We start from the raw sequence: 22,910 nt of genomic DNA on the forward strand, positions 1-22,910 counted from the left end.
TGCTCATGTTGAATGTGGGCCAGAGCTTAGATGCGAACTTGTAAGGTCACAAATTCTTTTTACCTGTCATTTGTCCTGCCCTATCAGGTGCAACAACACAGGAGGCTGAGTCACTCTACCAGTCTATACACACCCACACAGTTCTGGGTAGAGCTCTAATCAGCCACATTAACTGAAAACACCTGTGTGGGTGTTCAAGGCCTTTCAATCCACCAAATCGTTTACAAAATATGTGATCTTTATAATATGATCAATGTGGACTAAGTCACAAGGTAGACCAAAGCACTCACAACATTTAGCAGAAGGCTTGCCTCAACTTATCAGCCACTTATGTGGGTGTTGACTGTGACTCAAGTCAAGTTCCCTTTTTCCCTGGTCTCGCTGTGCAACCATGTTGGTTTCATTTACTGTAGAAAGGAGAAACGTGTTTATCAACACAGGTAGGAAGTGATTTGGCATGGGTAGCAGTGGTTGATAGAGAGGCATTAAGTTGACGATACATGTACTTTTATTCTTGTGACACTGGGTGAAGTTCTGCCAGTGGCTGCAGTGCTGTGCTGAGTTTGTGCATCCGGTGAAACAAATGCATACCATAAGCCTTTCTCACAACAGACATGTCATGAAAGGAAATAGGTGATGTAGCTAATAACATTAATGAGCACTGCATAATAATGATGGCCTACTGGATCATTTAAATGGACACAAATAATTAATGTTATTAGTGACACCTGTGCTTGTCCTGCTATGACTCAAGATGTCTGCCAAGAGAAAATGCTTTTATGCTGCTAAAGTGCTGCCTCAGCCACAGTGCTGTGGTTTGACATTTAAAAGATGTGTGCTGCTACTAATTTGAAAAGTGAACTACATTATTCACTTTGTTTCTGTGAAACCACATACTGAACACCTGTCTCTTGTGACTGGTCAGCTCACAAGCAAATGTTCTGCACTCTGACATTTTAAAATGGAATGCTTTTTGACAGCTTTAAGGTTTAGTTGTTTTTTTCTTAATTGCCCTTCCTCCCTAAAAAGCACTAAAGTTATTTTTTCTGGTGTTGTGTTGAAAAAAAGCAATGTGTGGTTTGTGGTACATACGCGGCCATCGTGAGTGAGGAGGATGGAGTCACTCTTGATGTCTCTGTGGATCACACCCTGTGTGTGGAGGACAGACAACGCCTTCAGGACAGACAGACACACCGTGGCTATCTGCTCCTCGTTCATCCTGCAGAGGGAAGAAGACACCAGAGGGATTTAGACTTTTCACCACTTCTGTTTTTGCGGTTGTATTAGTACTGCTTTTTTCTGGTTAAAGCTTTGTGTCTATGTTTCATACAGATAGTCATACAAAAATGTTGCAAGAATCTAAAAAAACTGCCATATAAATTAATAAAAAAAGAGAATTGAAATGACACAGGCCATGGTGGTATATCTCTCTGTGCACATTAGGTAACACTGCCCCCTTGTGGAAAAAAAGGAGTTTTGGTGGGTGAGGGTTTAATAATGGAAATTTTAATAAAAGTCAGTAATAATAAAAAGGACTCTAGACATTAAATCACATGGAAATATATTGATTTCATGGAATACAAGGTCATATACTAGAGCTGCAACTAACAATTCTTTTCACTGTCCATTAATCTAGTCGTTTTTTGTTCTTAATTAATCGATTAGTTGTTTGGTCTAAAAATGTCAGAACATGGTGAAAAATGTGGATCAGAGTTTCCCAAAGCCCAAGATGACATCCTCAAACGTTTTGTCCACAACTCAAAGATGTTCAGTTTACTGTCAGAGAGAAGTAAAGAAACTAGAAAATATTCACATTTAACAAGCTGGAATCAGAGGATTTTTTTCCACACAGAAAGTTGATCAGGAATTAATAAAGAATCAGGTAAATAAGCAGAATCGATAATGGCATTGGTATCTATCTATACAATCTTATCAATTCCCATCCCTATTGATAGACATAAAAGCTTTTCTCACACCTGGTGTGTGTCACGATGTCAGTGAGAGCTCCTCCCTCCAGGAACTCCATGACGACCCAGAGCTCGTCTCCCACCAAGTAGCTGTTGTACATCTCCACCACGTTCTCATGGTGATAGTCCCGCATGATCACAACCTGTAGTTATCACGGAATCAGAAGGACACAGACGGTATAATTACTTGACTCACTGGACTCAAAAGAACTGCAGGTAAAGAGACGATCGTGTGTCTGTAGAGTCAATGCTGTGATCCATCAACAACCGTTAACGCAGCTGGACACACGGTCCTGCCTCATTACTCATAAGCGGATTCTAGTGTCTGAAATATAAAGTGACAAATAGCAACTAATGGCAGTGTGAAATGAAGCTGGGTGCTTTACCACTTACATAAAAGTCGAAGTCTTTCATTTATACTGACAGCAGTCTGGACTCGTTCTATGAGAGGTGTTTAATAGTGTGATGAGTGTGATACCTTGTTTTGCTGCTCTGCTGTCTTTATATGTGAAATCTATATTTGCAAAATTTGCTAGTGTCAGGAAAGTGTGAATGTACTTTTTAGACTTGTGAAGGTTACAACCACCTTCAACTATGACCTAAATAATAATTTACACATTTTTCTGACGTTCAATAACTCCTTAAAAAGGTCAAATTTATGGCAGAGCCGTTTGATTTGATTGCATTATGGTACCTGTCCACCATAAAGCGTCATTTCCCCGCTTCCCATTCATTGTCTATGTGAGCAACCATGCAATGCATTCTGGTAGCATCGCAGGAACTTTGGAGAAGCGGGGCGTTGAGTCGCCCGCTCCTTATTTACATAAAGTTGAATCCAGGCTATGCAAATCAGGAGTAGGCAGCTCGACTCGCAGCCTCTCAAAAACAGGTAAAGGTGTATGCAAGTACTTTCTCCTTTTGAAATTTCCGTTTTGTGATGGAATTTCTGTTTGTGTTTTGGCCTGTGTGTTGTTATCAACTGCCCAGTTTGACAGCCAGGCCGGGTTGCCAGATATAACGTTACCTGTAAAAACATAAACCCAGCGCGCTACAGCTGTAACGTTAGTACAGTCATGAAGTGGCTTTGAATCACAGCCTTTACTAGATCATGAACTCTTACCTCATTGAAGAGGAGTTCTCTGCGCTGTTGTTTCCTCAGGTCCATCTTCTTCACAGCGACCAGTTTCCCGGTGGTCTTCACTGTGGCGATACACACGATCCCTGTGGACCCCTCCCCTATCTTAATGTAGTGGTCCAGGTAGGTCCGTGGATCCCCAGGATCCACCACCATCTGTAGTGCCGCTCTAAACTGCTCATGGGAAACCCTCTGGGGCTCCCTTTGCGGTGAGCGGCCCTGGGTCGGCGCAACTGACGCTGGGGGCCCAGAGGGCACCGGGGGTCGCGGGGCTGGAACGCTGGGGTGAGGGGTGTGTGGGTGCTGTGTGGCCTCAGGGGTCAGAATGGGGTGGGAAGTGTGATGAGGGTGTGGGTGGCTTATAGGGGGCTTGGAGCTGGAGGAACCTCGGCTGGAGCCACTAGAGGGCCCGTTTTGAGGAGAGGATTCATGGTGTCGAACCGGCTGGAAGAAAGAGCGTCGTCAGAACGTTTAATAAATCTAGAGCAAACTATCTCTTCAGGGTTGGAGCTGCAACAAGTTATGTATTAATAATTAACACCATAAAAAATATTTTTTCCACATTTATATAGTAGGAGGGGGCAATATGGAATAAATTCTCTATCACAGAATATGTCATTTTATTTCACTCAGCAAAATCCTTTGGGAAAGTGTTTCTGGATCAAATTACCAGATAGAAAAGTAAGTTTCTGCCTAATGTAGCAAATAAAAAGTATTTCATCACATTAATGCAAAAATGATCAAAATCCAATAATACCATAAAGCAGTCCTTCTCAATGATTTGCAAAATTGCCTGCAACGGCCTAATATACAGAGATATTAAAGGGGTAGGTTATTGCACTATAAATGGTGTGGGAAAATCTTTGATTTACTGTACATCAATAATACAAACAAAACAGAAATCCAAGCCTGGACCTTTTCATTACATGATTCTGCAAAGCACTTTGGCACAAAGTTGATCTATTTTTTAATAACTGCTCGACATTATGGTTACAGCTTTCAGAGGACAGAATCGGCTAAATCTGACCTGGAGAACAAGGAGCAAGGTGATAACAGCTATCATCCATCAGCCAGCGATTCAATTTGCACCGGTCTGCCTTTTTCTCTCAGTCAATAGTTTCCCTTAGAGCAAGACAGCATCTCTCCTTCTGCCTGTCCTAGCAAAAGCCTGCCTGTCTCTCTGTTTATGCTGTTGTCCCTACCTGTCCTGTGGGACTGCGTCCTCCCTCGCTGTCCGTCCTTGGGTAGGTGTTAAACGGCCGTGTGGTCTGTTGGGCAGTCTTCATCACCCCCTCTGTTACTGGCAGATTTGGGGTGCGGATGTTGGGCCCAGAGAGAGGCCTCTTGTCCCTGGGAGACTGAGGGCTGCCATCCCGCACAATGTAGCTGGACTTTGGCCTGTGGTCACTGGGTTGATCCACCTGAAGACAGGCAGGGTTTGGGTGAGAGATGGAGGGATTATTGGGAAGTATAAAAGGAAAAATGGATAGAAGAAAGGTGGCTAAAGCCAATCAATGATACTCAAACTTTTTTTACAATGAACTAAAATGACATCAAAACCTTAACATTAGCTGCCATTTTGTTTACTGTAAGGATATATCAATGTGGTAAATACAAACAAGGCTACAACTTAATTCATTGGTCCATGAGATAACGACTGCAGGAAAGAGACTCCTGTGAACAGCAATGTCCAAATAATAGATCTCATCATTAATAAATATGAAACTGAGAGAGTGGGTTCAGGCTACATCTTCAGTCCATACCTGGCCCCGGTCACGAGGCTCTCTGTCTCTGTGAGGGGGAGGAGGAGGAGGGACGGAGCCTGGTCTGTCCTTGTGGGCCCTGCTGGGCTCTTGGCCCCGGGGTTGCTGCTGGGGCCGACCCTGGACTCCCTCGTCCCACTGAGGAGGACGGTGCTCATGCTGACTCTGGCGGGGGTCCCCTCCACTCTTTTGGAGGTCTGGTCTGGGTCGGTCTCTGGGAAGCAGAGCGATGCAAAGATCAGAAAAGAGAACAGCTCATTGGCTTGTATTGACAACATCTCTGCTTTTTTTCCTGTGTCCATCATAAAATAATGATGCTACAACATCTGTGTAACATGCTGCTGCTGCAGAAACAAGCAGAGAGTAAATGCATAACTATCAACCGCTTTAAATCTTATTTTTGTTCAAAAATCTGTGCTCTTATGCCACCTGCAGCTGAAGGTTAACTACTTACCTGTCTGAGAGTGAGTAGTGTCTGTGGTGAGGATCTCCGTTCTCCTGCCCTCCTCCTCCTGAAGAGCTAGAGTCCTTGCGAGGCTGGGTGGGAGGGCTGCCTCGTCGCAGGGAGTTGGAGCGAGTCACAGACATTGTGTCAAATTCATCCAACAGCCAGGTCAGAGAGCCATCCACTCCAAGCTTGCTGCCTCGTACAATTGTCTGGAGATTAACAAGAAAAAGGTGGACTATAGTAGATACTGAACAAGATAAGACGCCCACACATACAAAGCTTGTCATACCAATCGGCCGCTTTGCTAACCAAATCATTTATTCATTTAAAAGTGCTTGTAAAAGTGTGAATGTGCTTATAAATTGTTGGGTACTTGAAATATTTAGTTTTTGTCTTTAGTCAATTATCAGTAGTTATATTATCATTCAATTTCAACTTAGTTACAGAATCACCTTGTCCAGCTAATCCAGCTAGGACTTTCAATCAGTGCCACCAAGTTTATTAGTGACAAAGAAAGAAAGAAATGTGGCTTGTGAAGATGAAGTCACTGCTGTGAGTGGGGCAAAGTGCGAGCAAGGGGGGCACAAGTGGGAAGATTTTGATGGACTGCAGAATGGATTTTTAAAATGTTGGAGCGTTGCATTCTCTCCCGCTCCATTTCCGCAACATGAGTTCAAAGCATGCCCGAGCCTGTCCCTGTGTTACTGCAACAAAGTACATGCAGATGAACGGCGCCCGCTCTCCCTTTAGTGCCAGTCATCCAGCAGACTTTTTGCTGGCGGAGCTCCGGGCATGAAGGAAGGGTGAGTGCCACTCATCTAATGAATAAACACAGCTTTTTTTCTTGTTTTGGAGCGAATGGTGAGCGAGTTGAATGGAGCGAGGTAACATCTGAGTTGAGCGCGGTGCGATATTGAGAGGGGGAGCGGAAATTCTCTCCGCTCCACGCCATTCACATGCTCCAGTGCAGGGGTGGCGAACCTGTGGCTCTTGAGCCGTATGCGGCTCTTTGCCTGCTCCTGTGAGGCTCTTATTGTGTGGCTGGAGGCTGTGTCATTGGTTGATTGTTGTTTTTAACTTTTCTGAAACATACAGTATTTCAGATAAGTAAAAAAAAAACACATTTGAATGCATCTGCCAATACATTTGCCAATTATTCTAAAATGGAAAACAATGCAGCAGAGTTTTGAGGACAGATTCTGCAACCTGAGGAAAAACAGCGGCCACAGATCACCTTCCTCGTTAACCCTTTCACTGCTGAATCCGATTGTTTGAAAGCCCCTTTAGTGACAAATGACTGAGAAAGTTGCTTCGAGTGGCCACAACCGAGTTCAAGCAAGACCTGAAAAGGATTGTGGATAACAAAGACTGTCAGGTTTCCCACTGAGTCAATCTAAGTGAGAAAAAAAACTATGAAAACTGCTATGTATTATGACTGTCTTTAGATCTGGAAGACACTGTTGCTGTTGTAGTGTGGACGTGCATGTGTTGTGTGGCTTTTTGCTATGGTGCGTTTTTTTTTTTGTGGCTCTTTATACCTAACAGGTTGGCCACCCCTGCTCTAGTGAGTCTTGGGTAGCTACACACATCAGTATATGAAAGTGCTCATATTATGCTCACTTTCAGGTTCATAATTGTATTTAGAGGTTGTACCAGAATAGGTTTATGTGGTATGATTTTCAGAAAACACCATATTTTTGTTGTACTGCACATTGCTGCAGCTCCTCTTTTCACCCTGTGTGTTGAGCTCTCTGTTTTAGCTACAGAGTGAGACCTCTCACTTCTGTTCCATCTTTGTTGGGAGTCGCACATGCGCAGTAAGGACTGCTAGCTTGTCAGTTGCAGAGTATGAGGGCGTGCCACGCTAGCAATAGGGGTGTAAGAAAAAAATCGATACACTTGAGTATCGCGATATTTTATTTTGCAATACTGTATAGATTTTCAAAAACATATATATATATTTTTTTTTAAGTTTACGTGCAAAAATATTCATGTAAGACAGTGGTTCACGTTTATGTTGTGTTTAAACCCCCTAGCGCTAGATGGCTATGCTGAGACGCACCACTAGTGTCCTTGCCTAACAGTGCCTAACAGTGTCTAGCAGTGCCTAACAGTGCCTAACAGTGTCTAGCAGTGCCTAGCAGTGCCTGACTTTTTGCTAGAAGCTAACAATGTAGCTATGGCTGAACTTTGGCCTGCTTTAGCATATACAAATTAGCTCACTAAGAACCTGTGAACCACAATCCCAAACTGGCAGTTTGATTTTCTGTGTACTGAATTGTTTACCTATAGTAAACTTCTTTGACTTTTATGCACATCATGTCTGTTTTTAAATATTAGTTTTTCTAAAATCATACTTTAAAAAAATCCCAATATATCGCCCAAGTATTGAAATTTATTGCAATATATTGAATTGTGACCCATGTATCGTGATACGTATCGTATCGCCAGATTCTTGCCAATACACAGCCCTAGCTAGCGAGCATTATAACGTGTGTTACAAAGTGACGCACGTTCGTCACGGAAGTAAAGGCTGGACTACAATAGAGCTGTTTGGAGCAGTTTGTGAACAGTGTTTTCTGTTGGAGATGGTAAGTCCCTTTGGGGTGGACTTTGGTCTTTTTCACTATGTAAACCTATAATGTGCACAAAAAAGATATATAACCCAATAAAGGAAAGGGGAAAAGCCAAAAAGCACAATATGAGCACTTTAAGTTATAATTCAGAGTCAACGAGCAGCTTGTTTTAAATTCACAAAATAATAATTCACAACATTGATTTTCATTATTTTCCTTAGCTAACAACTTGATTGTTAATAAAAATAATGTTAGATTTTCGCTTATCCCACCTTGCGTGGCTCTACAGTAGTGATGACAGTCACATCGATGAAGGGTTTGGGCCTTTTGGCTGTGTCTTCGATGAGCGACTGCCATTGCCGCGGCAACCCGACAAACTTCTGCTCATGCTCGTCAAAGTCTGTATGTACGCGATGCTCAAAGTTGGATGGAGCGGAGATCTGGATACGAGACTTCTTCTTTTTGGTGAACATGATGGCGGCTGTGGCAGCTGTAGCCTAGCATCAGACCTGCAGGGAGGAAGGAGGAAAGAGAGGAGGGTTAGCAGGAAAGACTTCAAAGTGGCGTATGTCAAACATACCACACATGCATGTAGACAGGCATAGAAAGCAACTTCTGAAAACACTCAATTACTGTCTTTACTTTTTAAAAATCCATTCGAGGGAACATTGAAATACACCTTGTCCAAACAGTATATAAAATATATTGATCAACATTTAAAATAAGCTTGGAAAGGCTGGTGTGTGTTTCCATATCAAATGCAACCAAATGTTTGACACAGAATAAAACTATTTAAACCACATATTGCAAAATTCTCAGTTACTGACTGACAGCTTATGAAGCAGCAACCAAACTGGGGTAGATTAAATAAATAAAAAAGTCCTTTTTCGCAAAACTCTGTTGTATTGGATATGTTGTTCTATTGGTATTGTTGTCGTCACTGGATTTTTGAGTTTGATTTTCAATTTTACCATTGCAAGTTTCCAGTATTGCATTCTCAAATGCAGTTTTTTCAACTGCATGAGTAGAAAGAGAAGCACTAAGTGCATCATCACAGACGTCCCATCGTAAAAACATTAACATCTACTGTGGTTGGCTGCAATAAAAACTTGTAGGAGTAGTTGTGGAATATTTCTGAATTTACTAACTATCCTGCGAAGCACTGCTCACCATGTTTGGCTTTGGTCTGAATAGTCTCTCTCTCAACCTTGCTGCTTTCTCAGTGGGTATCAAAAGAGACACTCCCAGTAGTCAAACAGAGGCTCGTTGATCAGTGTGTTATAAAGCGGGACAGGCCCTGCTGGGCAGCTGACCAGAGGGGCTACAGGAATGCTGGGGGCCTGTTAAATTCTGCCAGATTCTTCACTTCTTGTTTTTCTACAAAACACTGTACCAAAGAACAAAAAACAGGGGAAGTAAAAAAAAAAAAAACAATGAAAAAGATGCAGGGCTATGATAGGGGTGCAAGGGCAATCTGGGCCGGTCATGGGTTAGAGGGCATGAGTCATGCTGCTGAGCTTACAGTCTGCAGCGTTAATAAAGCCTTTCCCAGCAGGAGCGTTTGAAGCTTGAAGTCTAGCAGGACCCGCCCAGGAACACACTGAAAAAAGTGAGGTTCACAGCACCAACACAGAGCTTCAACGCAACACTAAAAACAAAGGAATCAGGATACATTTAGGGCTGGGTTTCGCCAATGATTTCCCCAAAATCGATTCCGATTTACAAGGTCCCAATTCGATTTACATTTCCAATTCAATATCAATTAGGTTAGGGAAATTTCAGTTACAACACCAATTTTGCTTGGATTTTCTCAGAGAACTTATGCTGTAAACTGTACAAGCAAGAAGAAACCATCAACAGTGATGACAGTGATTGAAAAGGCATACACTCACCTAAAGGATTATTAGGAACACCTGTTAAATTTCACATTAAGGAAAGTATCTATTCAACCAATCACATGGCAGCTGCTTCAATGCATTTATGGATGTGGTCCAGGTCTAGACAATCTCCTGAACTCCAAACTGAATGTCAGAATGGGAAAGAAAGGTGATCTAAGCAACGCTGAGCGTGGCATGGTTGTTGGTGCCAGACGGGCTGGTCTGAGTATTTCACAATCTGCTCAGTTACTGGGATTTTCACGCACATTTCTAGGGTTTACAAAGAATGGTCTGAAAAAGGAAAAACATCCAGTATGCGGCGAAAATGCCTTGTTGATGCTAGATGTCAGAGGAGAATGGGCCGAGTGATTCAAGCTGATAGAAGTAAATAACCACTCGTTACAACCGAGGCATGCAGTAAAGCATTTGTTACATTACATTACATGTCATTTAGCTGACGCTTTTATCCAAAGCGACTTACAATTGCTATATATGTCAGAGGTTACACGCCTCTGGAGCAACTAGGGGTTATGTGTCTTGCTCAGGGACACATTGGTTGATGTATCGCAGTGGGAATCGAACCCGGGTCTCCCACACCAAAGGTATGTGTCATATCCACTGCGCCATCACCACCTTGTGTGAAGCAACAACACGCACAACCTTGAGGTGGATGGGCTACACCAGCAGAAGACCCCACCGGGTACCACTCATCTCCACTAAAAATAGGAAAATGAGGCTACAATTTGCACGAGCGCACCAAAATTGGACAGTTGAAGACTGGAAAAATGTTGCCTGGTCTGATTAGTCTCGATTTCTGTTGAGACATTCAGATGGTAAAGTCATTTGGCGTAAACAGAATGAGAACATGGATCCGTCATGCCTTGTTACCACTGTGCAGGCTGGTGGTGGTGGTGTAATGGTGTGGGGGATCCCTTTCGCCTTCAGAACTTTCTTAATTCTTTGTGTCATTGATTCAACAAGGTGCTGGAAGCATTCTGGAGAAATGTTGGCCCATATTGATAGGATAGGGTCAAACACGGTATTAGTATGTTGTTCCTAATAATCCTTTAGGTGAGTGTATAATAAAAGACTGATTTTAGAATTTTATAAATCAATATCAGATCACTCAGAGATTTGATTATTTTAACCCAGCCCTAGATACATTGCTAATATGGATACTGAATAATTGTAATTACATTGTGCAAAGACAGCAGGACAGTATTCTACACACCAATCCACTTGTTATGCACAAGTGCCCTTTTTCCACTTTGTTTTCACACAAATCAAACTGATTAGGATAGAAGAACACAACTCACATCCTCGGACATGATGTGCCTATCGTGTAGCTTAATTGTTAGCTTTCCTTATAATTTACTATCTAATGTCATAGCTTTTTAATGACAACATAGAATGAGAACATGAATCCCAATCTAATTTTTAAAAGTGACAGAGCATTCCCATACATTTACCGTTTACGTTACCAGATCGTGCCGTCACATTTACTCTCGAATGTTTGGTGAATAAAGCTACTTTTAAGCATCTTTTATCACATTAATTAGACCTTTTTCAAATACATCAAATCAGATTTTTTACTTTTGATGTAGTGGCAGTATTCTTAAAGTGGAAAAGTGATTTCATATAATGCTGTCATCCACACTACAGTACCACATTACGATACATGTTCAATTACTCCACCCAACGAACAACTCTGGATTTTATAACCATTAGCAAAAGTATCTCATAACAGCGTGGTTACAACACTGGTGATACATGCCTCATTCCAGTCATAATGAGGCTGGTGACAACAGAGAGGAGGCATGTAAATCACTGCAGAGGCCTATCATCAGTGTAAAACTGAGACAGCAACACAGTCAATCATTGCATCTGAACTCACATAATTACTGCCTTAAGGAAGGATAAAATTAATGAAGACTGGAGGAGGTGGCTGGATAAATCATATTACCTATAGAGTACAATAACATAAACCAATATGCATGCACCTGATGATTAGATCTATTACCGGAAAGACAGGAATAGCTAGGACTGTCAGTAAATGGCTTGAGTGATAATATCTTATTGAAAGCAAAAGGAGCTTCAACAAACTGTAAATCAGTTTGAAAAACAGTCATGTGAGGATTGAGAATGACAATGAGGGTCTCATAGTCACAGCCAGTGGTCTGGCTGTGAATCATGGAGGATTGTGGCTTTCAAATCCTGAGCTTTTTTGCTCCATCTTGAGATATGTTGGACTCTTAGCTAGAGTGGTTGTTGGTGAAAAACAAGATTTTTACTGCTGCTGTCAGGAGCCAAGACACGACGAAGTTAAAATGTAACCAATGCCGTGCGGCAAAGAGAATTACAGAGCTCTGTCCTCAAAAGAGTTTGATTTGAGAGAGAACTTTATTCACTAGGTGGCACGTATTTGTTTGTACTAGAATAAACATAACTGTGTGGGAGGCCTTTACACGGCAATGTGAGGGATGTAATTCTGTGGTTGATAAAATGCATGCAGTGTCAGGATATCATAAGAACGGAGATGTGATGTTAATAACTCGGTTATACAATCTCCTTTGCACACTATTAAAATGAGAATGAAGAAGAAAGATTACTAAAGTAATGTTTATTATTTGTGCCTGAAAATCATTACTACTTTAGTTGTCAAATATATGCATTATTAAAATACACAAAGCATATATATATATATATATATATATATATATATATATATATATATATATATATATATATATATATATATATATATATATATATATATATATATTTTCCCATACTTACAAGCCTTGCACCGGCAGACAGACAGAGACAGACAGAGAGTCAGACAGGTGTTAGGGGAACAGGTGAACTCCAACCATACAGCCAAGGACAGTGATTTATAGCTAAAACAGGTGTCTGCTCTCCCTGACCACTAGATGATTGGTTTCATTTAATGTCAGACACCAAAACACACAAATCATGTACTCACCAATCCCTTTTTCTGGAGCTGACTAAACTACCCTATTTCTCTCAGCATTAATTACAGTTCTCTGCATGTTCGGTATATACATATTCTTTTAATGCCTGTTAAGATCTTCAACTAAAATTTCACAGAAATATCATCCGAACATAAAATAGTGAGATGTGACAATGCAAACAGATTTTTCATATAAAAAAATTATTGTACTGATGAAAATGTAAATTTGTAAGAATAAAAAATGTAGTCATATTTGCACCCTTTTTACAGGATGAATTGAAATGTATGTAATACTTTTGAGACCTATCAAGACATGCAGCCACCCTGTTCCCAACCACTATGAAGTAGAACAAGGACTTAAAAACAAAAAAATACAAAAATACGTTGTTCCTTTAAGACAGCAGTGTTTGTCCAAATGTCTAACAAAGGTCCACACAGACAGCTCAAATATAAATGTGTGGCCACTGATCTCAATATAAATCATGTTCTGCAAATAGGACATGGCTTTGGACAGACAAATCTTAACTTGAGGATAAAAACAGTAAAAGAGCCACACTGCTGCACCCTGCCACCTACTCAAACAGTGTCCATACTGATGCTCTCCACGCACGCATGGATGAAGCTGCTGTCCTCTGGCCTGATTCAAGTATTGTGCATGGGTGGTCGACACTCGGAAAAAGACTCCGTCAGTCACAACAACAGCCTTCTGTAGCTGCAATTATACAGTTAGGGATGAAACAGTTCTAAAGTGAAACCAGAACTAAATTCATAAGGGTGCAGGGTTTCCCGCAGAAAATGTGTTAGTTAAGGTGGTAGGTTTGCCGTCTGACGGGTGGGTGGGGCGCTTGCCCGCTCGCGGTGTGAAGCGCGTCCGCGCTATTGTCCGAGATGCACTTGACGGCCTTTTGTGCAGCGGACTTTTTTTTTTTTGACGACCTAGTTAAGGCGGTAGGGTTCCCCAGCTTAGGCGGCCGCCCAAGCTGCAAAGTGCTGCGGGAAACCCTGGGGTGTTTTTAAATATTCAACATAATTTGGGTTCTTTTCTTGCTCAAATATGGCCAGAATTGTTTCGATGAGAACAAAAAATGTCGCACAAAAATGATGTCATTTAAAAACAAATATAAAAGATGTTTTAACACCTCAAACGAGAGATGGGTGATATGGTTGAAATCATAAGTACAACAGAAATGATTTTCCAACACTGATATACACTTAAAAAAAAAAAAAAAAAAAAAGTAACTACTACGAATAAAACAAAAATAATATCACCTTCTACAACCCTTTTACACTGGAGATGTTTTCAGTACATAGCCTACTTTACATGAGCAAAATCTTAGTTCTCTCCAATGTATTGTTTTAGCAGTAAAGATGTCGACATATTAAATGTAATTGGAGCTTTTCAGTGCACGGCAGATGAATTTCATCTTTATTGCTCAAATCAGGACACAAAACTGAACATTACAAAATGTATTATCGACCCCTCGGATCAATAAGTGAAACACCATCACTTTGCAAACACCTCATCAGCATCGACCACAACAGAGAGAGCATGCATCACACATTTTCTCCCTCCGCTCTAATGATTTTCTGTCTGTTGTTCCATTGAGACATAGGTCTACCTTGCATAACCATCTTCCTAAAAAGACAATGACAAAACTCAGCCAATGTAAACACACTTCAAAGAGTCCAAAAAAATCTTTATGGCACCAGATAATTCATTTCAGAGATGGTGTAGAAGATTTGACCTTAATACCAACTTGTAACACGGCAAATAAACTCATTTAATTACTTGTTAGCTTGCAGTTGATTAATGATAAAATATAATAAGCAAAAACCAAATCTGTGAAGACGACCATCCAATCCTGCTCTTGTTAAGCATAAATGTACTCTGTATAAAAACAAATAATTACAAAATACCTACAAGTTCATGGGCTGAATAATGACGCTTAACTTTAGTATTTTTAAGTTTTACGAACACTTTTATTCAGTTACCACAAGTTGGAGGCCATAATAAATGTTGCTGACCAGGTCCAGTGATAAATCCCCCTTTTTTTTTTTTTTTTTTTTTTAACAGCTGACCACATTTCCAGAATTGAGGCAATAAATAGCCTCTATATCAGGGGTGTCAAACTCACTCTAGTTCATGGGCCACATACAGCCCAATTTGATCTCGAGTGGTCCGGACCACTAAAAACCATTGCACAATAACCGATTAATAACAACTCCAAATGTGTCCCTTTTATTTACTGTAAAGGGGTACAAGTACATAATGAACAATCATTTACAGAACAGATGATGAACAGCCTGAGAAATCTTTAGGAACATAAGTGCAATTTCAACAAAATGTTTCCGTTTTCAACTGTATTCTGGTCAGGATGGAAAAGGAAATGAGTCCGATGTATTCCTTGAGCACTGAAAGGTGCTGTGAACACACCAAGCACACTGGCTTCCCATTTAGTCTACCTCTGTGAAGAAATAGGAACTGATCAATTGTGTTTTTCTCCTTTTTGACAAGGACATTTTCCACCAGCGGCACCTGCATGCAGCAGAAAGCGAACCCCAGTAGACAAATAGGAATATTGATCATTTGGACTTTATGACTTCTCTACAAATTTCACACTTTGCAAAGTCATCCAGTGGGCCAGATTAGACCCTTTGGTGGGCCGGTTCTGACCCAAGGGCTGTATGTTTTGACACCCCTGCTCTGAATGATGGCTGCTTACCTGCCAGAACAACTAATATAGTACACAAAGTTATCAGCAAAGGCACACAAAAAAAACATAACCAGGCATGCATTTCTCACGCTAGATTTTTATTTAAGAGTATTTTTAAAGCTAAGAAATGAATACACAGGTACTAGCTCTTCACTGAGACAAAGACACTGATTCAAAAAGTAAGATGCCAAAAAGCAGTCAGCCGTATTCAGTTTACCATTGTTGTTGTGGTGTTCTTACATTAGCTTGCTGGTGCTAAATCAGGGGTGGTAATTAATAGCCTGTTCTCTCACTACTGCAAACACACACAATCTCACACAATCTCACACAGTCTCACACAGTCTCACACAGACACACACACACACACACAAAGCTGTGGTGGAGAGGAGGTCACTGAACAAACTGTTATCTATCATGGCTAACCCCACACTGGTCCAACAGAGGAGCACCTTCTCTAAGAGGCTCCGACAGCTTCAATGTCGCACGGACCGCTACAGGAAATCATTCCTACCACAGGCAATAACACTTTAACACCTCATCACTGGGTGCTAGATAAGACTCTTAGACATCACATCTGCACTAAGTGCAACTTGCACAATAGGTTTATCTACATCTTCATCATTACTAGTTAAGCAGTTGTACATTTTGTATTCCCAACTTGTATATATTTTAAATATTTGTTCTTGTATTCTATCCTATTATTATTTAATGTATATTGTATGTATGTATATTTTATCCTAGTATTTAATGTATATTCTGTGCTGTGTGACTGATATTTTGCTGCTGTAACACTGTAATTTCCCATTTTTGGGGATCAATAAATTATCTATCTATCTATCTATCTATCTATCTATCTATCTATCAATCAATCAATCAATCTAATGATAGCACCTCTTTCTCCCAGCGTTTCCCAGATTTATAAAGTACTGTGCAAACACACTGTACATTGTGTGACCTTGGAGCTACTGACTGCTCACAACAGTGGTGTAAAGTACACAAGTACTGTACTTAAGTACAATTTTAAGGTACTCCCACTTTACTTGAGTATTTATTTCCATATATTTGTACTCCACTGGACTAGACACTGGCTGTATATAAATAAAACTAGCTCCCCCTCGAACCACTACAACAATAACATACTTCTTACATAATTGCGGATCAGTAATTGATCTAATGATATAAATATCAGTTACAGGGGACATTTTACTGCATAATGAGCACTTCTAATACTTTAAGTATGTATATTTTTCCTGATAATACTTGTGTTTTTTGTGGGATGTGATGGAGTATTTTTATATTGTTGTATCGTTACTTGAGTAAAAGATCTGAATACTTCTTCCACCGCAGGTTCACAACACTGTAAGTGGGGCAGCCTCAGCTTCAATACAAGACTGAGTGGGCCTGCTAACATCTGTTAACTATTAAAGTAAATTAGGTAGTTAAGATACAGAACTGGGGGTTACACTTACACAAGTTCCCATGACATGAAGCTGCAAAGAGCAGCTGACGTTAACATGATAAGATCTCAAATGCGACAACAGGTAACAGGTAGCAGATTTCAGTCATTTCATTAGAGCACATTAGGACAAAGGATTTGTGAGACTTTACAGAATCTGTGAATTTTATCAACGTGGTATTGGATCCATAACAAATATGTCTAGAAATCCCTAAACTAGAGATTTCTATCCTTTCAACACTCATCATAACTACAGCTGCAAATATTCATTGATTAGTTGTCAACTATCAAATTAATTACTAACTATTTTGATAATCTGAGTGAAAAATCCTGATTCCAGCTTCTTAAATGTGAATATGGTCTTGTTTCTTCTCTCCTCTGTGACAGTAAACTGAACATCTTTGAGTTGTGGACAAAACAAGACGTTTGAGGACATCATCTTGGGCTTTGGGAAACACTGATCCACATGTTTCACCATTTTATAGACCAAACTACTATTAGTTAGTTGCAGCCCTACTAAAAAAAATGCATAAAATGCATCAAGCAGTGGCAAAACCACCCTCTATGTGCATATCTCAGACTTGGAACTCCAAACTACTCCCTCTTGATAAATAACATAAAATGCATGAAACAAACTTCCTGCATAAAAAGAGCACAGATAGACAGACAGACAGACAGACAGACAGACAGACAGATAGATAGATAGATAGATAGATAGATAGATAGATAGATAGATAGACTTTATTAATCCCAAATTGGGAAATTACTCTGTTACAAGCAGCAAGTACAAGTTACCAAGGACATACACATATACTCACTCACATACAAACACACAAATATACTAGAAATAATAAATAAGATACAAAATAAGATAACATAAAATAAGATAGCAAAGCTAAAAAAAAATGCCAGAACTACTGAAAAATATACTTACAACTTCCTACCAAGATTTAACCTTAACACAAAGACGAACAACAAATCTCTACCAAAATCTGTCCTCCCCTCATCTTCATGTGTCAGCAACACTTGTGCAAAAAAAGACAGATGACCAGGAGTCCAACAGCTGCCTTGACAGTCACAGATATGAGCAGTCGGTATGTAGTAACAGGTTTGAATGGTTATAGTCAGTGGAGAGTTAAAACAGACAGTCAGTTCCCAGCAGCCCAACGGGGCTGTCTACACAGATCATCCACTCCCTCCCTTCACACAAGGCAAACAATAAAGTTATTATGCTTTTTCCCCGACTCACAGTTAATCCATGCTGTGAGAATGTTGTTGTGTGGCCCAGATTAACTTTCGCTCAGTCATAGCAGCCTACCAGAAGTTTTAACTTGCTATACTCAGGACAAAACTAGGGAGTTACAATATAATACAGTGACACAGGCGTGTATAAAGCTCTCTGTTTATAGTCGGGAGTACTCACTTTTAGTCACAGGTACGGTACCACACTATCCACCTGATCTCATGTCGGAAACGCAGCTGAGGACGAAGGGGGGAAAAAAAAGACTCCCTGCAGCAACAAAGTTGTTTCCGTGAAAGAAATTAAACCGTCGTTACGTCGTCATTAAAAAAAAAAAAGCCTGAAGCGGACCCGGTGACAGATAACGACTGTTGGCGTTTAAAATATATGTATATGTATTTATATATAAAAGTGCTGCAGCTTTGGTCTGTAAATACAAAGTGTGTCGCATTCCTATGGTTTCAGCAAAACGCGGCCCAGTATCATGACGTCACCGCAGGGAGGGAGGGAGGGAGGGAGAGAGACAGAGAGAGAGAGAGAGCGAGAGAGAGAGAGAGAGAGAGAGAGAGAGAGAGAGAGAGAGAGAGAGAGAGAGAGAGAGAGAGAGAGAGAGAGAGAGAGAGGAGCGAGAGAGAGCGAGAGAGAGAGAGAGAGAGAGAGCGAGAGAGAGAGCGAGAGAGAGAGAGAGAGAGAGAGAGAGAGAGCGAGAGAGAGAGAGAGAGAGAGAGAGAGAGAGAGAGAGCGCGAGAGAGAGAGCGAGAGAGAGAGAGAGAGAGAGCGAGAGAGAGAGAGAGAGAGAGAGCGAGAGCGAGAGCGAGAGCGAGAGAGAGAGAGAGAGAGAGAGAGAGAGGGAGAAAAATATGAACGTGTTTATTAGCAACCTTGTGTCCTGTCAAATAGAAGCTAAAATCTTTTTATTCGCTCTTCCTTCCTTCCTGTTACATATAATACATCTGCCTGTCACAGGTGTAGACGTTTAGACAGTTACCTGTATGTAAGTATTCGTTGTTTAGTTTATTAGTTTATAATGTCGTGGAGAATCCTATTTAATTAACTATACAGTAAAAGGAGCCGCTTTAGCCTCTAAGGCTAACTTCCAGCTGTAGTCGCCGGCCAGTTGTCAATAGGCATCATTCAGATCCTTTAGTAAAGTAAAAGTAGCAAATACCACACTTATAAATACGCCACTACAAGTAAAAGTCCTGAATTCAAAAGCTTACTCAAGTCAAAGTATGTATCAGTAAAATTGACTAGAAGTAAAAATACCTATACCTCTGCAGTAAAATGGTCAATGTCAGTAGTTATAAGAAACAGTGGTGACATGTAACCATAGACTGTATATAAGAGTGGACCAACAGATCCCGTTGCTCTGGACGGAGACCAGTGAAGTTTATTAGAAGCTCTTTTCCGGTGATGGCTGAGCGTTACTGAGCAGCCTCCAACTGAGAGAGACGACGTAGATGTGACGTGAGCAACGTGTCTGAAAGTTGTAAGTCTTCTGGTAGCTGTGCCAAGAAAAATCTCAATCATTCCCAATCTAGCAGAGACGGAGAGTGTAGGTATATGTAAGGAGATAACATAGGCACAGGCTAATTACTGCTAACTAAAATGATAGTTAACATTAGTAATTACACTTAAACAGCTAATGTGAGACGAAACTGCCTGCGCGCTTCTCCTGTACTATATGGTAATTCCTCTACTATGCGACAGTAAGTCGCGTGGTTATGACACAATCTTTAGCCTATTTTTACAAAAACGACTGCTACGGAGTCATAACGTGAGGTACAAGGTAATGGAGCCTTTTATACATTGTCGTGTTTCTTTAGAAATAAACAACGGACAAATAAAGTCTTTAAACGCTTCAGATGTAAAGTTATTCTTATATTCAGATGTTATTATTATTCAAGTGACGTCAAAATGAATGGCAGTCAATGGGATGCTAACGGGGGGTGATCGCTTTGTAGCATTAAAATGGCGCAATAGGAGGTTCGCGGTCCGAGGAGAAGCTTACCCCCTTGCATGTAACTGCAACTAACGAATATTTTCATTGTCCGATTATTTTCTCGATTAATCGATTAGTTGTTGGAATCACAGCATTTTTATTTTATTTTCATAAAGAATTACTCAAACCAATTAATCAATTTTTAATCAAATATTAAGTGAATATTTGCATTAATTGAGTGATTATTTACTCTATGAAACATCAACTGGGAAACATTAAGAGGGTGGATGGTGAAACATTCCTATTTGTTGCATCTCTAATCAATAATTTAGGTTCATGAGGATCTATATTATTTTTTACAGATTAGCTTTTACATGACATCAGATGACAATACGATTCACTTTGTGGCACAACAGACTCTGACAGTATGGCTTAAAATATTGCCAGTTATAGCAGTCTGATTAAGGCAGGCTACTGTGAAATACCATGTCTGTGTGCTAATATAAACAGATCCATCACCAAAGACATTAAAAAGGACACACAGATAGTAAGTCAAGGCTAAATGCCAAAACACAACAACACTTTGGGCAACACTGGCCAAGGAATGGTGTCAGTATTGTTGTTTTTATCACATACTTACAGTAAATGCTGCTCAAAAACTATATAAAATATATGTAAGGTATAACAATATTTTGCCAATCTAAACAAATAGCTGCATAGTTTACCACATATCAAAACAGGTGATTAAACACCTATTTTAGAGGGATACTTAATAAGTTTTAGAAGATTAGACAGACCTATTCTCCTAAAATGTAGTATACTAGTTGTTTGTAATGTCCTGTTGCCATAATGTCTAAAACAAACATCACAGAAGTTGTTTCAGCCTAATCTACGGGAATTAGTCACTGAACGAATACACTTGCTGCTTTAAAATCTTAATGATAACCCTATATATTCTTTCTACTTTCATCAGAAAACTTATCAAAACATACATAAAAACACAGTTTATAATTTGTGTCCCTTATCAAAGCCAGGCTAAGAGTACTTGTTTCATTATCTATCATCTAACAGACAGAAAGGTGTCAGTCTCAATAAGGAAAAGGCCTGTTGGCATTCCTTTGAGAGTAAAAATACAGCAGGAACAGGTCCACTCAACGTATCAGAGCAAGACAACACACAAACCTGCCAATCCCAAGGCTGAGTTCAAATAAAGCAGTGTTGCAGCCAATGAGGGCTGACTTCCAGAAGCAGGTTGTGGAATGTGGAAAGGTCAATGATAAAGAGAGCGCTACATAGATCACACAAGCTAGCGTACACATATTTCGGCACACATACACAGACAGACCTTTGTTTGCCCTGCACTTACACACGCATAAGTTTGTTTCACTCTTTGTGGGGACACGTCATTGACATAATGCATTCCCTCGCTCCTTACCCTAACCTTAACCATCACAACTAAATGCCTAACCTTAACCCTCACCCTAACCATAACCTAATTCTAACCCTAAAACCAAGTCTTAACCCTCAACAGCCCTTTAACCTTGTGGGGTCCAGCATTTTGAGCCCCACAAGGCTGTGCAGACCCCACAAGTATACTGTATTCCCCGGTTTTTGGACCCCACCAATATAGTAAAACAAGCATGCACACACACACACACACACACACACACACACACACACACACACACACACACACTTAGAAATATCAAGGCTATAGGAGTTTATGAGCTACCTACTACAAGTTCAAGTATGAATCTCACCACACACAAAACATATAAAGAGAAAGAGAGATCAGGCATACAAAACGACAATGTATGCATAAGGGTGCAGCCTGAAAAAAAGAACCAACAAGACGGATTTTGAGTCTACAGCCAAGACAAAGCATCCAAAATACAGACGGCAGTTTGACAGTCTTTTACGCTTGTCTTTAGACATTTCACAATACCTATTTAGTTTGGATATATAAAAAAGATTCTCAGAGAACTTTATGCTGTAAATTGTACAAGCAAGAAGCACTATTTTTTAGAGTGCAACGGGTTGATGTTTACATTAAGAATTGACCCCAAAAAAAGTTTGTTTAAAGTGGCTCTATGTAACTTTCAGTTTGTGTTGATTTCAGCGCCCCCTTCGGACAAAAGCGGAAGTGTTTTTACCACACTTGCTGTCGTAAAGGCCTAGGAGTTAGCGTTACCGGGAGGTCATATAGTTGCGATGAATGTTTTGCTCAGACAGATAATAATTAATTTACAATAAGATAATACGTTTACAGATGCATTAGAGCTGCAAAGATTAATCGATTAATCTATTAGTTGTCAACTTTTAAATTAATCGCCAACTATTTTGATAATCGATTAGTCGGTTTGAGTAATTCTTTAAGAGAAAAGTAAAATTTCTCTGATTCCAGCTTGTTAAATGTGAATATGTTCTAGTTTCTTCTCTCCTCTGTGACAGTAAACTGAACATCTTTGAGTTGTGGACAAAACAAGACATTTGAGGATGTCATCTTGGGCGTTTGGGAAACACTGATCCACATTTTTCTGACATTTTAGAGACCAAACAACTAATCGATTAATTGAGAAAATAATCAACAGATTAATCCACTATGAAAGAGAGACTTAGACTTAGACTTTTCTTTATTGAAGGAAATTAAATATCCAGCAGCAGATTTTAGCAGCAGAAAATAATCGTTAGTTGCAGCCCTAAGATGCATCGTTGCATTTCAAGTGTTTTATACGGTAACTTAGCCTACTTTGGATGTATATGAGCTAAACCAGGTATCACTGTCACTGTGTCACGAGCCAAAGCTGTAAAGGTCCCATGA

At 40.2% G+C, this 22,910-nt stretch overlaps 1 protein-coding gene and 1 long non-coding RNA gene across 4 annotated transcripts in view; one reads left to right on the plus strand and one right to left on the minus strand.

Moving 5' to 3' along the window:
- The window catches only part of pak4 (p21 protein (Cdc42/Rac)-activated kinase 4), a 40,683-nt gene that overhangs the window by 6,009 nt on the left and 11,764 nt on the right, over window positions 1–22,910 (minus strand). The window contains exons 1-8 of one of the 3 annotated variants that reach the window (XM_031304198.2): window positions 18,331–18,623; window positions 8,162–8,398; window positions 5,320–5,522; window positions 4,866–5,079; window positions 4,305–4,523; window positions 3,088–3,546; window positions 1,977–2,110; window positions 1,093–1,219 (exon numbers count right to left, since the gene is read on the minus strand). In XM_031304198.2, coding sequence (XP_031160058.1) covers window positions 1,093–1,219; window positions 1,977–2,110; window positions 3,088–3,546; window positions 4,305–4,523; window positions 4,866–5,079; window positions 5,320–5,522; window positions 8,162–8,362 — 1,557 coding nt within the window. In that variant the 5' untranslated portion in view covers window positions 8,363–8,398; window positions 18,331–18,623. Of the gene's footprint in view, window positions 1–1,092; window positions 1,220–1,976; window positions 2,111–3,087; window positions 3,547–4,304; window positions 4,524–4,865; window positions 5,080–5,319; window positions 5,523–8,161; window positions 8,399–9,059; window positions 9,231–18,330; window positions 18,624–22,910 lie in introns of those variants that run through there. The other 2 variants (XM_031304199.2, XM_036001031.1) reach the window with 2 other exon arrangements.
- Window positions 313–1,179, plus strand: LOC116053229. The gene is made up of 2 exons (XR_004105778.2): window positions 313–440; window positions 1,069–1,179. It is a non-coding gene; the product is annotated as an uncharacterized LOC116053229 (long non-coding RNA).

This window comes from Sander lucioperca, chromosome 5 (genome assembly GCF_008315115.2).
Source record: "Sander lucioperca isolate FBNREF2018 chromosome 5, SLUC_FBN_1.2, whole genome shotgun sequence".
Classification (NCBI taxonomy): Eukaryota; Metazoa; Chordata; class Actinopteri; order Perciformes; family Percidae; genus Sander; species Sander lucioperca.